The sequence below is a fragment of the Melopsittacus undulatus genome, chromosome 10 (assembly GCF_012275295.1).
Source record: "Melopsittacus undulatus isolate bMelUnd1 chromosome 10, bMelUnd1.mat.Z, whole genome shotgun sequence".
NCBI lineage: Eukaryota > Metazoa > Chordata > Aves > Psittaciformes > Psittaculidae > Melopsittacus > Melopsittacus undulatus.
In genome coordinates, this window is record NC_047536.1 from 27,426,053 (window position 1) to 27,443,227 (window position 17,175).

At 40.2% G+C, this 17,175-nt stretch overlaps 1 protein-coding gene across 4 annotated transcripts in view; it reads right to left on the minus strand.

Annotated features, from left to right (window-relative positions):
- Positions 1-16,624, minus strand: part of TSHZ2 (teashirt zinc finger homeobox 2) — a 219,085-nt gene extending 202,461 nt beyond the window's left edge. For all 4 annotated transcript variants that reach the window (XM_031047630.2, XM_034066721.1, XM_031047631.2 and 1 more), the window contains exon 1: positions 16,389-16,624. In XM_031047630.2, the coding sequence (XP_030903490.1) occupies positions 16,389-16,428 (40 nt within the window). In that variant the 5' untranslated portion in view covers positions 16,429-16,624. The remainder of the gene's footprint in view (positions 1-16,388) is intronic.
- Between the last annotated feature and the right edge of the window lie 551 nt (positions 16,625-17,175).

Below are 17,175 nucleotides of genomic sequence, written 5' to 3' on the forward strand. Positions count from 1 at the left end.
GGTCCTCTGCAAATACCCGGAAGATGAAATTAAATATTACAAAGAGTAATCCGTCTCTTACCCAATCACTCCAGGACTAACTGAACGGCCAGAGTAATGGTTTACTGTGTTTGTGTGAACTCACGTTACATGTTGAGGCCACAGGCTGGGAATCTGCGATCTGCCAGTCCAGATGGGATTAGAAATCACTGTCACGTATGAAACGTCTGGCTCTCAATGAAATTATCTTTGAGGGGTAAGTTTATAAAGACACTTTCAACACACATAGGAAAGATGTAGAAAAGGGACTGCATGTAACTTAACTGTACAGTTGAGATCAAATTCAATTATAGCTGAGAAAGCTACATTTGCAGCATTTTCAGTGAACTCTTTCCCTCAGTGAGCAACACCCTGGTTACTCAGCCTTTTCAACCTAAGTTTATTGACTACTGCAGACTGATTACTACTTGGGCCATATTTTTCAAACGTGGAAGGTGGCACCCAACCCTGCAGATGCCAAGGCATGCCCTGTAGACACATTTCTGGCATCACCATGACCACTCACACCAACAGGCTGCCTGTGCCTGCAAGCAGCACCATGGTGCCCCACTGCAGTACACTCTCCCCACATGTGCATACAGATCATGACAACCACATGCTTACATACAGCAAGCCAATAGCGGAATTTCTTCTCCCTTTATCATGGACCTCAGGCCTTTGCTTTAGAAGAACTTCCAACTTATGTCTTATGGTGCATTTTTACCTAATTGGCCAAGAGAGAAGTAACTAAATATAACAGAAAACAGGGCTTTTGAATGAAGATACAATTTTTGAAACCACAATTTCTATACTTTTTATTGGCTTTACCTATGCTTTATATGGCAAAGAGTCACAGAACAGATGCAGCTGCTAAACTGGGTGGTTTAGTAAATTAAGTCAACTTCTGCAAAGAAAAGCAGTAGGAAGTTACAGGACATGACTGAATTAACTTCAGAAGCCAAGTGGAGTTTTGAGTCATTGCTGACTCAGGTAAAATTCCAATTTAATACAACACCTCTAAAATACAATCTCGTCTAGATAAGTCAACAATAATCAACCAGCCGAATATACTCAGAAGAGAAAGGGGAAATTCTGAGTACAAAAATGAATCATTATTCTGATAATGGTTTTGTTATTATTTTTGCAGATGAATCTGAAAGCTCTCAGGACTCAATTAAGTTAACACTGCCAATAAAGACAAAAAGCAAAATCAGGGCAGATACTTTCTGCCTAGACATCATGGTGATGGGCACATTAGAAATGAGGTAGATTAGATAGATGAACTAGACAGACACATCTAACTGTCTTCCAGTGCACTCATTTGTTTGACAGACTGGAAAACGCCAACATTCCTGGGATTAAATGAAAATAGAAAATTGCATTTTCAATGTGAAGTATACACGGAACTTTGCTATGTCAGTTTTCCTTTGTTAAAATAAACCAGGGCCCAACCTCGTCCTCCCAGACTGACCCAAAGCACAGTAAGATGAATGAAACAGTAACCAAGATGCAGTCAACTGAAAGCCTTTGTGTTGCTACCCTTCTACCCACGATATCAGTGGAGTGATAACAACCCGCACATACTTTGATACATTAATTTTTCCTGAGATAAACACCACCAAAAATGCTAAATAGCCCATCTTGCATTGCTGGTTTGATGTTTTTCTTTTCTTCATTACTTCCAGCTACTTTACCTTTATGAGCCGCTCAAACAATTTTTGTTCTGTGGTGCCTTTTCCCCCCACTTTGTTCTTCAAGACAGTAAAAGCAAACAAATATCTTGGAGATAAAAAATAAAGAACAGCAATAACTGGAGTGATTCTCCACAGAGTTTTCTGGTCCAGGCTGCAGACGTATCAGTGTGGCTTTTGCTTTGGCACACACAAAAACACATGCATACACAACGACACACGGTTAGCACTTGTGTTCACATTTGACAGCTCCCTATTTTTCCCTAGCGCCAGGACCTGCACTAGAGCTGCACTTGTACTCTGCACAAGTACAGAGCTAGATTTGGCAGTATACAATTTGGCAATTCCAGATCCAGACCCTGCTCTTGCTCACCCCAGCTTTGACAGAAGTGCCGGCTGCAGCCCGAGGAGCTGTGCGACAGCCCAGTGGTGTTGGGGAGAAAAGAATCCAGCTCCTTGTGACAGTTTTCCCCACACAATATCACAATCAGCCAAACACATTTGTAATCTACTGCAGTTGGTGTTTCTATAATTGATAGAGATATAAAAGCCCTTTTTGCTAAAGTTGTACTTTTGTATTTTTTTTTCCTTGGGGGAGTTGTGAGAAAGCAGCTACAAAAAGCAAGCTTTAAATCTCAGATAATGTAGCTCCCTTTAGAATCCCAAGCTTAAAGCAAGTAGTTACGAGTTTTAGCAATGCAAAAAAAACGGAGCTAAAAACAAACATTTATTTTACTTGACATAGCAAAACAGTGGATTAAAAAGTTAAATCAATGCACTGTCTGAATGGTTCCTGCTGTAGCTGCAATTTCAAATGAAATAAGAATGTTATAAAAACTTGCGCATATTAGGCACATTTGGAAATGTCTCCTCGTAACTGTTCTTTAAGTGTTCTGTCTATGAGCACTAACAGGTCACTGCACAGGAAATGCAAAAATATGTTACGTTTTAATCAGGGAATATAAAACACTGTCTAGAATGTTACATTGCCCTTGGGAATGTGTAGTAAGTAGGGGAACTTTTACATAGTCCAGGTCACTCTCCCTATTACATCACTGTAAAAAAAACCCCAACAAATTATTAGGTTAAATTATATAGACATCGTATTAGAACTTTCCCAGTTGTAGGATGATGGCTAAAAGATGCTTATTCCCTTGGAGGAACTCATAATCACTCCCTTGTTCCCCTGCACATACTTTGTATATTGAAAATAGTGCATTTTAACTGAATCAAAATGTTTCCAAACAATTACAATGGAAGAGGACAAATACAAAAATAAGACTGTTTGTATACTCTACCAACAGATTTCAGCACTTCACCCTAACACACAGACACACATTGAAAACCTGCCTGGCTATACCTCATAGGTGATAAAAAAATGAAAAAAGGGATTTTAGCAGAGATGTTTGGGAATGATTAAGGTAAAATATCCCTAATCCAAACAAGTGGAAACCCAGATGTCGATGGCATCATTAACATCCCTTTGCCCCCACGCAAATATTTCTCCACATGATTTACCTCTGTTTAACCGAAATCACAAGTTTATAAAATCCCTGGTAAGTTCACAGAAACAGCAAAAGAGTAATGCAAGGGTGACTGTTTTCTAGATTAACATTCGCAGGATTTTAGTTATTTAATGTACAAATTTTGGAGGTGACACAAAACTCTGTAATATCCTGAATGCAACCTGCTCTGTTCTTGCTGATCCTCAGTCAAGTTTTGACACTGACTTCAGACAGAAAGATGCAATGTCTATAAAAGATCTCCCACGGGACAGTAAAATTAAAAGAAAATTAAATGAAATAAAAAAAAATAAATTAAAAAAAATAAAATCCCCTGCCCCAAGTGAAAATCTACATCAGAGCCACAAGAGCCCAGCGCCTGCTGAAGTAAATGGCAGTTACACAGCGACACAGGGCTCAGCCCTTCACAATTTGCATGTTGCAGCATGAGATCTTAGGCTAAGAGGCCCTTTTTATCTAAACAGATATCTGTGGTTGAAACTCCTGGCATTATTCTTTGTATTTTCTCCTGAGCTGCTTGCTTTTGTACGACAGCTACTTAACTGCCAGTAACTTCCACACTTTGTTCCAGCCTACCTGAGGCAGTGGGCACCCACCAGCCCTGCACCAGCCCAGCCACTGACCAGGCAGCTCCAGCAGCACAACACAACAATATGCAACTGCCCCATATATATTCTTATCACTATAGATTGTGTATGGTTTCTACAAACCTCTCAGTGTGCCACCTGAACTCTTCAATGCGTCTATTTAGTTCTCAACAGTGAAGGTATGGCCTTGACCCTCGCTGCCCACATCTCCTCCAGACTCCTAGCAGGTGACCAGGATTTTCCTTGTTTTGATGGTTCCTCCATGAATTGCCTGCACAATTCCTCAGGTATGAGACATCACCACCACCATTTAACACACGGGGGGGACGGCTCTGGCAAATTTTAGGTGAGTTTTTGTCCTTTCTCCACACAAAAGGGCCGTGGGGCTCAGCGGTCACCTCAGCGCACCCTCAGCCAGCGGCTCCTCAGACTCCACAGTCCCACCACACACCCGCAGATGCAGACAGCACCTTTCTTCCCAGCTGAGGCAGATTAACTTCCTGCACACATCCATCCCCGGCCTGCGGTGAAACCAGGGCCTGGCCAGGCTTTACAAAAGCAAGCAGAGGACAGCCTGGACCCGCACATGTGGAACAGCACTTATTTCCACAAAGGTCTTAATCTAGACAGAAACTGCTGGATGAATTCACTGCAAGAGCTAATACTGAGTATCATGCTCTACTCTGACCAGGCAAAAGAGTCAATTAATACATTTTTACCACCATTTTCTACAGATATTTGTTAAGTTTGTGCTCTTTGCTCCTGTCTTTACTCCTGCTTGTCCATGCTCTGCTTCCTAAGTTTCCCTGCTTCCCATCTCAGGGCCTGGGCCCCAGCTGAACACACAACACAGACCATTTCCTCATTCTCCTTCGACTGCTCAGACCCATCGGTGTCCCTGCAGCAGGAAAAGCAATTGTCCTACTTATCCCCAGCTAAAACGTATTTTCAGGGAATGTAATTGAAAAAGATGAACTGAGAACAGAGCATGCGTGGTGGGGATGGCACGTTGGGGAATGCTGTGTCACCTTCTAAAAATTCTTCGGCAACTCAACTTTTAGAGTTTATAATTCACACAAATATGGGTGGATTTTCTCAGGAAAAGCAGAAGACATCTCTGAGAAATGTTCACGTCACTGCCAGAAAGCTCAGTGGTCCCACAGCTTTGAAATAAACTCTGATGTATGTCTTCTAATTTTCTGCCAAATAACATCCTACCCTAAATTACAGGAATAACGTTTTAAGAAGGAAAACACAGATTTTGATAGTGGAAATGGAGCAGCTTAGAACTGGAAACATGAGAATCAGTAGAAATCAAACGTCTCAACAGAAAACCCCAAACAATCTGGACTGTAGGAACTGTTGCACCCATAACACAGATGTTATTGTTGCCATGTCCGGGCTATGCATGCTCCAGCATCCCTACAACACTACTCTCAAGTCCTCTGTTGGCTTTTTGCTCTTTTCAAGATCTTTCCTGTTATTTTTCACCCTTTTCGTTATCACATAGCTGAGCTTTTACCACATTAAAAGGCTGCCAGGCCGGTGAAGGCACTGAGCCCTGTGCAGCTATGTTGGCTACTTGTTCTGCCCCATTCACAGCATGTTGCCTCTCCAGTTCAAACAACAGATTCGCTTAGAGGGATCATCAGACAAAACCAACAAAATAAATCTATAATTCTGAACACAGATAAGGTTGATGGCTTGCTCGGTGTTATTTGAGCTGTTTTTTCCTCATGCACAAGTAAAACAATAACCGGCTGAGGCTATACAACCCAGATCTGAGTCCCTGATTCAGGCAGGCAGAGGGGCCCTTGACTGTAAATTTCAGCACAGACTTAAAAATTTTTAATCATCAACTATTCAGCTGCTCATTACTGATATGTGCTTTAATGATGTTCCCTTAAATTTTGGGCTAGTTTTAAAAATCCAGTTTCCTCAAATTCAGTACAAAATCCAGGGCTGTGAAATGGGGCCCCGTAATTTTGTTCAAGGGCTTTTTCAGTTGTAAGGTATGTTTGAAATATGAAATTTAAGGAGTTTGCTATGCCAGGTGACATTTTGTTAGCTTTTGACATGGGAAAATATTTAATACCCTCATTTTTTTCCTGCTCTGAATATTAGTTTAATTGTCACAAATAATTAAACACTTATGAGTAAAAGACATCTTCAGACATTTTGACAATACATATTAAGAGACACTTAAGGGAAATCTGCACTGATCGGCTTTTATTTGTTATGCTAAACGATGATGCATCATGATTGCATTTGTTCCTTACTTGTGTGTGCAACAGGAGATGTACTGTGAATGATCTGTAAGGAATAAAATGACAGTATTTGACAGGCTAGGAAATGTCTGGGCAAGGATACAGGATAAGGAACCCTAAAAGGGCATTGCTTATGGAGGGGCAATGGGATAGAGACACTCCCTTCAATCTAAGGCAATGAAAGGCACCAACAACTAAATTACATTTAATAACAGTTAGAAATAAACATAAATTACACATACAAGGATCAAGCCCAAGGACTTTGGACCACTAAAAATATATATTATTATATCAATTATCAAACAGAGACAAATTCCCATCCTGGAATTTGCATACGAACTCTAATAACCTGCTATTCAGAAATAGTGGCAAGCATTAATTTCCACATGAAAAGGAGACACAGGAGAGCATCTCAAGTTCCCAGCTCCAGAGGAGAAAGCCCTACCTGGTGATTCAGCACCAAACGATCTGGCCTCTGTTTGAGAGGGTAGCAGGTGGTCTCTCAGGTATGGCAGATTAGCCCTATATTACCTAAGATTTATTCTGAGCTCCTGTCAATATAATGGCTGAAACGACCATTCCTGAAAGGTAATACAGTGTGAAAATAAACATAAACAATCCTTAATGAATCCATAGGCTATTACATGCAGCATATTTCTTCTAGGGGCAATACATACATCTCCACTTTAGAAAAACAACACTGCCCTTGATTGAGGCTTTACAATTCCAGTTTACACAAGAGAGAGGCCTGAGGAAGGTCCAAGGGAACTGCTTGGTGCTAAAAGCTTTTAAAAATTCAGGTCTTTCTTTAGATGCCCATGTGAGGATTTAGACCCTTTAGGGCCTGACTTACAAAAGTTAGAGCCTCAAACTCTATTAGCAGAGATTTCCAAGCACCAGTGAAGGTGAAGAAAAAATGCCTATGTCCCGTTTAGCTACAATTTAATCAGTTTCTTCATATTTCTCAGGGCCACGCATTACGTATTCTCAGAAGTACAAAAGCAAGATCCCAGGTCTGAGAAGGAAATGTAGAACAATATATGGGGGGAAAAGTAACTGACCAAAAATGCATTTAAAGATAATTTAAGGAAGGTAAAAGACTTAACATTATTCTGCCTAAAACTCCTGCCCAGTAAAGCTCACTTGGATTGTTAACAGAGTTAACACAGCTCTCTGACTGTGAGTCCTCCCATTTTCGGGAGCTCCTGGACACAAGCAAAGTGCTGCCTCCTTTGCCATAGGGAGTTTCACAGAAAACATGAAAATGCCTTTCCAGCCCCATTCAGGGCTGATTCCCTGGTGCCTCAGCTGGGCTACTCCCTCTTCTCACTCCAGCAGCAGGCATGTGGATGCATTGAGCCTCCAGCCCAGCTTTCTCTCCTGGAAGTGTACCATTAGTAAAAATGTGATCTAGCACCTTGAGGAGGGAATGAGGAGCAAGTGCTGTTTTACCTTGAGGATAACAGTTAAAATCTCCTGGATTCAATTTGCTTTTCTGTAAAATGGGGAAAAAATATTCTACTTCACTGGTGTTATTCTGAGGAGTACATAGCATTAGTAGGAAATCCTTGGAAGAAAGGTGCTAAGTGTGAGAAATATTACTCCAATTCCTAACAAAACACGTACATATGAGTAGGGACCACACAGCTAATCAAAAGCACTAGAAAGCTTTTAATATTTTTAGCATTTAATGCTACAGATGATCAATACAACTACTTAGCTTCTTTCTTCTTTCACATGTTAATGTTTCACATGCTACTTGTACCGTGCTTATGTATGTTATGACATGGCTGAAAAACACATAAAAATTTCTTTTTGGTACATCAATATACCAGGTAGCATGGGGTTGTTTTTTTGATACAAACTGAGCATCATGAAAAGATCCAGCTCTTGTGTGTGAAGTTCAATCATGCTGCGGGAAGTAAATGAGTTCTTCCTATATGTACAAAGAAAATTGCAGGCCTTATGAATTGTGCTGGTGATTCCCAGTGTAATTCAGACGAAATTATTTGTATATGGAAAATTCAGAGCAAAATCTTTCTACCAAAAACAGATTATTTCCATCCAAGTGAACGATGAGTGATAGAAGCAGACTTGCTGTCTGCACATACCAAACTGCACCTACGTGCAGGTTTTCATTCAGATCTCCTTTATGCAGAGTTTCAATAGAAAAAAATCTTTGTTATCAAGGTATTCCAGATAATTTAATTTTTTTCATTAAAAACAAGAACTGTGTGCTGCTTCTTTTCAATAAAAATTCTACACTGATTCCACATAACAGACCAAATATCGCTTCAGCAAAGCTGCTCTGGGAATATGTAACAGCATTTTTTAAGTTATGAAAGCAATACTGAATGAGATTTACTACAATTTAAGATAAGTGGGTCTTAATTTTATATGAACATAGAGACTTAAAAAGCAACCAGAAAGTTTCGATTACAATGTGCTGGAATATTAGGCCTTGTGCAAAATTGCTCCTTTTCCCTTATACATGCATAAAACCAAGCACAACAGGCTTTCCAATTAAATGAGTCTTTTGAGAGAGATGCAGGAAGAGCCAGAAAGCGCCTTAAAACTTTATTGTTTTTTATCTTTGTCAGGTAGGAATGTGTATGTACTAAAAACAACCTGTTCTTTCCAGTACACAGTCCTTCCTGTAAGATTTTTCTTCCTGTTTGACCTACTAATATTAAAGGTTTCCCAAAACAGGAATGGAAGGATTGATGTGGGTTAGTTTTTCCCATATACTTGGTAGTTTTGCTTTTCTGTAGGCATCTCAAGCTACGGATGCTTCCACAATCTCTTTAGCATTGTGAGTAACTTTAATGAGCCTCAGTATCATTAGACGATAGCAGTTTACAGAACACAGGGAGAAAAGATACAGAAAGGACTAAGATACAGCTATAATAGATACAAGCCATAAAGATAAAAGAAAGAAGTCAGCATCTCATTTGCATTAATACAATAAAAATACAGTATTAATGTTGATAGTTGCAAAATTTTTTTCAATAAAGTTGAGCCTGATTACATCTGAAAACAGGTTGGCTGTGCATTTGTTGTAGGTCCTGCAAGTGTTTAGACTTTCAAGAACAGTTACTGGCTATTAACTTTCTCGATCTAATTGACACTAAAAACAATCTCCACAAAACTTCAATTGAAAGCCACTCCTCAAGAACCGATGGTCTGATCTCTCACAACTGCTTTGTTTATAGCAAAACAAATCCAGAGCTACTATTCAAGTAACTCCACTCCATTGTTATATTATGGATTTTGTTTACTGGCATTATGTGTGTGTACAGATATAATTATATACGCAGACAGACACACCAGTTCATCATTACAATCAGTCAAAACCAATATTGCCAACCTTGCTTATTCAAAAATCACGAAGCACCACCTCAGAAATTGTAAGAGCTGAAAATCATGAGATGATACAGTCACTTTGAGAATCATGGCATTTTTCTTCTGGCATAAGAACTTTCAGACTGAATGTTTCCAAGCTCCTTAGTTCTCCACAGTACGGAGTTTAAAATAAATTTTCCTTTTACAATGCATATTGGGTGCTTAATACAATCACCAGATTCCAAGACCTGGAGGTTTAAAGAAAATAAACACTAGCAAAGGACTTTCAGTGGACACAACACATCACAGGAATTTTAACATTTAGGCAGATATTAGTGGAATAATCAAAAATTGCTCTGAAAAACAGGCCTTTCCAGCTTCTGTCAATACGAATGGTGCATCCCTTTCCCAAGCAGTCATTTGTCTCCTTTTTGCAGGTATGTGTGCGTACATATGTGTATGTATGTGTGCATACCTGAAGAGGATCTGTTTCAAATACATTTAGTACTGTTTGTTCTATTTAACTGTGGAATTTTACCAATACTTGGGACTATCGAGTGCTGCATGTTATAAACTCTCTATTTTTCACAATCAAATCCTGTCATTTTCAAGCTATTGTTGTGACTTTCTTGTTCCTAGGGTAAAAGGGGAAAACATTTCTTTTAGGCAAACAAAGATTCTCTTCATTTTTCTAAATGAAACACTTAATGCAACACTTAGATCATAAGACCAGTTTTTCCACTTCTTTTTGCCTGAAAAAACCTCACAAGGTAACAGATGAAAAGCCAGCAACAGTTAAGAGGGATGTGTAAATCTAATGGGAAACAGTGTGCTTCTATGATGCGTTTCTCCTTGAAACCTTAAAAAATACACGGTTCGCTGTCAAGAATTTCTCAGTTGCAAGAGCCGTTATTATAACATGGTAAAAATTATTCGGTGCCAAGATCCAACAGCCTCAAGTGAGAGGTCACCTTAATAAGAAAGAACTGGTTTTAGTCCCTAAAACTACGTGGAACTTTAGGATCCGATTTGCAAAACCATCTTTGTGCATTTACTTAAGAGCTGCTGCTCTTGTGCACAACATTAACACTGCCAGTTAAAAAAGGATTCCTTAAAAGACTGTATCATCTGCTGGTACCAAGAAACAGTGTTCAATAATTAACACAGAGAATGGAAACATGTTTGAGAAGTGAGGCTAGACCAGCAAGCAAAATATCTCAGTCATACAGGCTTAAGAATAGCGTACAACCACTAGCAACACAAGTTACAAGCAGAATTCTCCCTAGATTTAAAACTTAATGACAGAATCTGGTCCCTCTTTAGAGGCAAAACATTAGTGAAGAAACATGTATATTTAATTTTGTAGCTAAACAGCCCAGTCCTACATAGACAGTCTTTACACAGGCCAGTTACCCACTGAAGCAAAGTGCTGAGTAAGAGGCACAGAACAGGACCCACTCATGTAAATTATTGTAATTAAATAGGTAATGAAAAATCACTGCTCTTGCACAAATGAAATAGAAGACTTCAGCTGAGAATGTAATGTGTTTGCAGTTGACTCCTATATCAGGTTCGGAGACAGATGAAAATGTCTCTGCTTTCATGAGCATGCTTTACAGGTAAAACTTCAGGAATATTTTCTTTTTGAATAGAAGAGGGAAATCAAAAGGCTTATTTTAGCAGTAAAATCAATAGGATCCCCCCTTTTTAAGGGATAATATGGTACACATATGTCTCAACCTGAGAGTTATTAAATGGAATATGAATAATTTTACTGTGCATTTGCTAATAATACGTCATCCAGTAGAAGAGCCAGGCCTTATTCTCCCCTCCACTAGCTGACATGATATTTTTTTTACATTTGAGCTCTTAAGATCTGCACAATAGCTTAACACAATAAGTGTTTAGCCTCTGGTTCCAACTGTAATTGATAGAGTACAGTTCCATTCCCTCTGCTGCTGCTAAGTTGGGAATTGCAGCCACAGCAACTGACAGCTTTTTTTTTCCGCAAGTCTGGAGTTGCTCTCTGGGAGTGATGTCCTCATCGGGATGGGAAGTTAAATCACAGGAGAAAAGCTCACCCTGGCTCTGTGCTACAGAGGAACTTCGGGGACCTCTTCTAGGGGAAACAGTTGCGTGAGGTGGGTGCTACTAACGAGAGGGAAAATCAGGAGAAGAAAGCTCCAGGAGGAAATACCAAAATCCCGTCGTTCTGAAGAAAATGAGCTTTTCAATTAGAGAGCACAGAAGAGGGAGCGCATTTATGCAAAAGAATTTCTGACAATGAACATGTTTTTAAAAGTGCTAGAAAATTGTGTCATTTACTGATGGAAATATCTTTTATTTTACAGTCACAGGGGCTGAACTCTTGGCGAGTCCCACTCTTTATGTAGTGATAATACACTGTGTTTTGATATGTGAGAGTAAAACTGAAATAAGGAATCAGTAACTAAAATGAATGTGATTTCAAATTGCCCTTTTCAGGCCAGAGTTTTGACATGGGAAAAAAATTACATAGTAACTTTGGGCTTAGTAGCCTATTCCAGAACTTATACGGAGATGGCGACTTATTTTGGTGCCTCTTTAGTTGTAAAAGTATATTCTGGAATATACTTAATTAACCAGGATTTACAGACTCCTCTTGTTTGTGAACACCTTGGCTTTTCTGTCATCTGTCAGCACTGTGATGTGCACAATAACTGAAAGGTTCTGAGGCATGAGCTATTTAGGTGGTTTTGATGTGCACTTGCTTTTCTAGAGGATGGTTAAACAAAACGGTGCTGCCATTGCTACAGTTTCACTCAGTACTGCTCGCTCGGAACCTGCTTCTATTGCCCCTATAATTAAAAGATACAAATAATACTCGAAAAGCCTCAGTGCTCTTGGTTATTTATACATATATATATCATTTCATCACAGAAATATACGTATCAGAACTAGCTGGTCATTCACTGTGCTCTCTGCAGACACAAAATTTCACTTTCTAAAGATGTTTCTGTTTTAAATAACCTTTATACTACTAAGGTGCAAACTGCAGCTGTAAAGAACTGACTGCTAACCGTCCTCTCCTTGCTGCTCTACAAGGACTCTCCCTTCCAACAACAAAACTGTGTTATTCTACAGCTCCAATAAACAAAATACATGTGACTGATATCTGACTGATAGCCGTACTTTTCCTGAGCTTAGCTCCTCAGATAGCCTACTGGAGCTGAGAAAGAAAAGAAATACAAAACTGCAGCCAAAAAGGTGTTAAGTTCAGATTCCTCATTTCAGGGTTTAAAAAAGCAAACTAGCAATTCATGATCACAAAATAAAATATGCACATTTAAACAAGCTGCAGGGGAAAGGAGAGTTTAATCCAGTGAAATTGTGTTTGAAAGCTATTTCATACCCCTAGGAATAAAATCTGAATAGCAATTCTGCTTTGCTCCCACCCTTTTTCCATCCTTCTGTTAATATATTACCATTTGTTATGGAATCGTTACAAGACTTCTACCCCAGAGGTGGCTGCGTTTCATTGAAGGATGAAGTACTTTCTGGGCCTAAGTCTCTTCTTACAGCAGACAGTCCTCACTGCAACTGTGCTGATGCTGCTAGTAAAGCTATTTTTGATTTGCACCTGAGCAAGAGGAGAATTAGGCCCAGAGGTTGTAAAGCCCTTTGGCTGAAAGCTACAGCACAAATGGGTTGTTTATTGTAAACAGAAGTATGATACTAAAGCAGGCACTGATATAAAGAGCTGGAACTATCTGCTTCAAGAATTACCGAAATGGAAATGACGATCTCAAAAAGGAATGACGATTCAGAAAAGATTTGGCCCTGGAAAGATCAAAATGCATTTGACATAGTTTTGGTGTTGATGTGAAATAAAGTGTCTTTAAAAGTGTAATTTGAGATCAAAAATCCCCATTATTGAACATAAATAGTGCCCCATTTATCCAATTACACTACTTTGCTTCATTACAATGGCCTATAATATATTTCTTAGGAATACAAGGCTTAAAATTAATAATAGAAAAGGACAAAATTGCCATGTATATTTCTCTAGACAGATTTTCATCTAGCAGCAGGACTTCACTTCTGATTCACTCGCTGGTTCTGTCTAACCTTTACATTATTCATTAATCAAACTAGAAACCTGCTTTCAAAGTCAGTGCATGGTAGTAATTATTTACAGTTGTGCATAGTATTTAATTTTAAGCAATGACAAAAGCAGGCATGTCCAGAATCATAAGGCTTATAATTTTTCTTCTTTTGGAGGTGAACTATCTAAAGAAGCTAAAAGTTGCAAACTTCAATATCTCTGCTGCCATCAAGACAGAATGCAGTGCAACTGATACGTTTGAACTTGTTCAACTAAAAATAAATAAAAGTGAAAATTAAGTAATATATAATGTATTAACTCCTTTAAATAAAAGGAATAAGGAGCTTTGCTATCAGCTCTGATGAGCAACTCCTTTCTTATTGCACAGTCTGTCTCACTGTCACTTCGAGGTATCTTTCACTATAGAAAACAGAACCTCAGTACTATCCCTGAAAATGAAAGTCAGTTTAAGAACTACATACAACAGGCGCATTTACTATTTAAGACCACCCCCCCCAACTCCCCAACACATGAAAGCAACTTCAAAGCAGGAAAACTATAACAAATGTATAAATCTACTTCAGATCAGTTATGCTGGTTGAAACTGGACTGCATTTGCAGTATTTTGCTCACCTGAAACAACATTGATCTGAGGACAAATATAATCAAAGAAATAGCACCACTGAAGAGCGATGCACGTTTTATACTGAGAATAAGGGAGGGGGGATGTAATTGTGGCCATTCAAATTTCTCCCTCATCATTAAGATTCTCAAAAATACTGTAGCGTTCTGGATAAAAACATATCTTACTGTATTCTCAGCAGGGAAATCCCGGGAAACAACAGCATGGGCTTTGCTCGCAAAAATTTACTTACTCTGTAGTCTACGCCTCTAAAAAGAACAGGGTCCCCGTTGTACAAAAAGATACTACATGCATTGCACGTGAAAATCCTACTTTGAAAACAAAACAAAATGAAGCCTCATCCTCTTGACAGAGAGAAAAAAAGGAGCAATTCTAGCACTGTCACTGTGATGATCAGCATCCATGAAAAAAATTGCTATTTATCCTGCAAGTTGAGAATGTTAATGCCTTATTCAGATATAACTTATTTGTGAATAAAACAATACTAGCAACCTATCAGAGAGTTCTTCTGAATACATATATATGTGTGTATATATATATACATATATATATATGCATTTCTAGCTCCACTATTATTTATGGTTCAAGGGGATCTTTGCTGCCAGGAATCATATGAGCAACCTGCATAGGTACATTCATTGGTCACGTCCCAAAAGGCTCTGCCTGCACACCACCGTCCTACACCTACATGAACACAGCAAAATAGGCAAGTTTATAAAAGTTACACGTGTCCCAGATTCTCTGAAATATCATTTACCCCTGAACAAATCCCGAGCACTACTTTTCAAAGTTTATTCAAGTATGACACTGAAGTTGCCTGTACATTTTGTCCCACACATAATATTCCACACCTAGAAAATATTCCAAAGTGGGAGGAAAAATTAGCAAACCATTTTTAAACTGAAACCATAAAATATGAGTTTTCTCTAAAGAACTAATCTGATGAAGGACAAAAAGGAAAAAAAAAAGGGGGGGGGGGGAAACCCGCCTACATTAAAAGCCAAACAAGATAATAATTGTGCATGTCTGGCTAAGAGAATCTAGAGGGCAAGCCTTACGTCATTGGCACTTGGGTTACCATGGTGAGTGATTTATTGATATATATCAAGAATGAATAGATCAAAGGCAGCAAGATGACAGGTGATCAATCAAATGTCAAATCAAAGCTGGCAATCAACTGGAAAGCTGATTTTTCAGTGGGTGGGTCTGGCAGAAGAAAAATGAACTTCCATATTGCGCTTCCCAGAAACAAAACCCCACCACACTATTAAAAAAAAAAAAAAAAAAAGGCAATTAAGCAGCCTGAAAGAAAACTCTTTGAAAAGATTTACTATACAGGCCCACTCATCTTTTCCTTGGCCCCCAAAGAAGAACTCCCTATAAACGACAAAACAAAACACTTCCAAAGTTACAAACTATTTTGTTCTTAAAAAAGAAAAAAATAAAATAAAAACTACATTGCAAAACCACTTGGCATGTGCAAATATATCAACTCGGCTACAAAACAAAAGAAGGATTTGATTTGAAAATGCGGATTGTCTTCTAACAGTCAGAACGTTTCATTTTATTTCCTGTTGCAATTTTCACCACTGATGATCAAAGGCTGAACTTCCCCACCGGGTTCATCAGCAGAGACAGTCCCTGTACTATTTCAGGCAGACACAACGTTCACACACACACACACACACCCGGCCAGCGCTGCCACCAGAAACACGGCGAAATAAAAGATTAACCGCACCGACCCACTTGGCGAAACACGCGTTTTAAAACCAAAAACCACCGGGAGGGGGGAATTAGAAACGGGGGAAAAAAACCAAACGACGGTAGGGACTGGAGCGGGAAGCAGATGGGAGGCTCGGGAAGGGAGAGGGGCCGGGGGGACGGGGCGCCGAGTGGAAGAAAGTTGGGGGGAAAAGTTTGGCCGGGGCAGGACGGGCTCGGGGAGGGAGGCACCGGAGGTACCGGAGGCACCAGCGGCACCGGGGGCAGCGGAACGAGCGCGGCGGGAGCGGCGGGCGGCGGAGGGGCCAGCCCGTATCAGAGCAAAGCTCTTGGCAATCGGGACCGAAACTGGCTCCGCGGAGTTAGGAAGGGAAAGGGAGGGGGAGGGGGGATAAATAAATAAAGATCCAGCCCGGAAAAGCAAGGGTGACCCTAAATAATAATAAAGATGGGGGGTAGGATCGGAAGGAGCGGAGAGACAGAGGCTGTGCAGTGGATGGCTTCTCCTTACCTGCAGCCCGTTTGGGTGCTTGCTGTTTCCTCCTTGGCATCGCTCTACTTTCTCCAATCTCACTTCTGTCCCCAGATCCGAGAGCCCTGAGACGCTCCTGAGCCGTGTTCCTCTGCCTCAGCCGCTTCCCCCGGCACCCCCTCAAGCCTCCCCTGCCCCCCTCCTTCCCACTTCACTGATAGGAACCTGTTTGGTTTTTATTTTATTTTAGAGATCTAGGTTTCTTTCTTTCTCTCTCGCTTTCTTTTTTTTTTTTTTTTTTGTTGGCTTTTTTCTTTTCTTTTTTTTTTTTTTTAACTGTTGCAACACTTGCTTTGCTTTGATTCAAACATCCAAGCTCAGGAGCAAATGAAAGGCGCCCACAGTGCCAGAGGATGGCAATAAATAAATAACAAAATAGATATGTATATATTAAAAAAGGCAGCTCTGGAAAGACTGTGGGGCTGGCTGCTTCCTCCCTTTCCTCTCCTCTCCTCCTCCTCGCAGAGCTGTATGGCGGAGCGGTGCCCGGGTGTGTGTGTGTGTGTGTATGTGTGTGCGTGTGCGCGGAGCGCTGCAGGTTCCGTGCTGTCAGATGCCAGGCGGTGAGTGATATGGGAGAGGACAGGGAGGCTTTGGATGGGAGGAAATCTGCTGTTCACACGCACACACACACTGCACAGGCACACACGCACACACACACACCCGCACACACACACATACACAGGCAGGGCGAGGCGATGCCAGCAAACATCGATCCACCGAGCAAACTGAACATTAACAAACTCCTCCTCCGCGACCCGGTGAC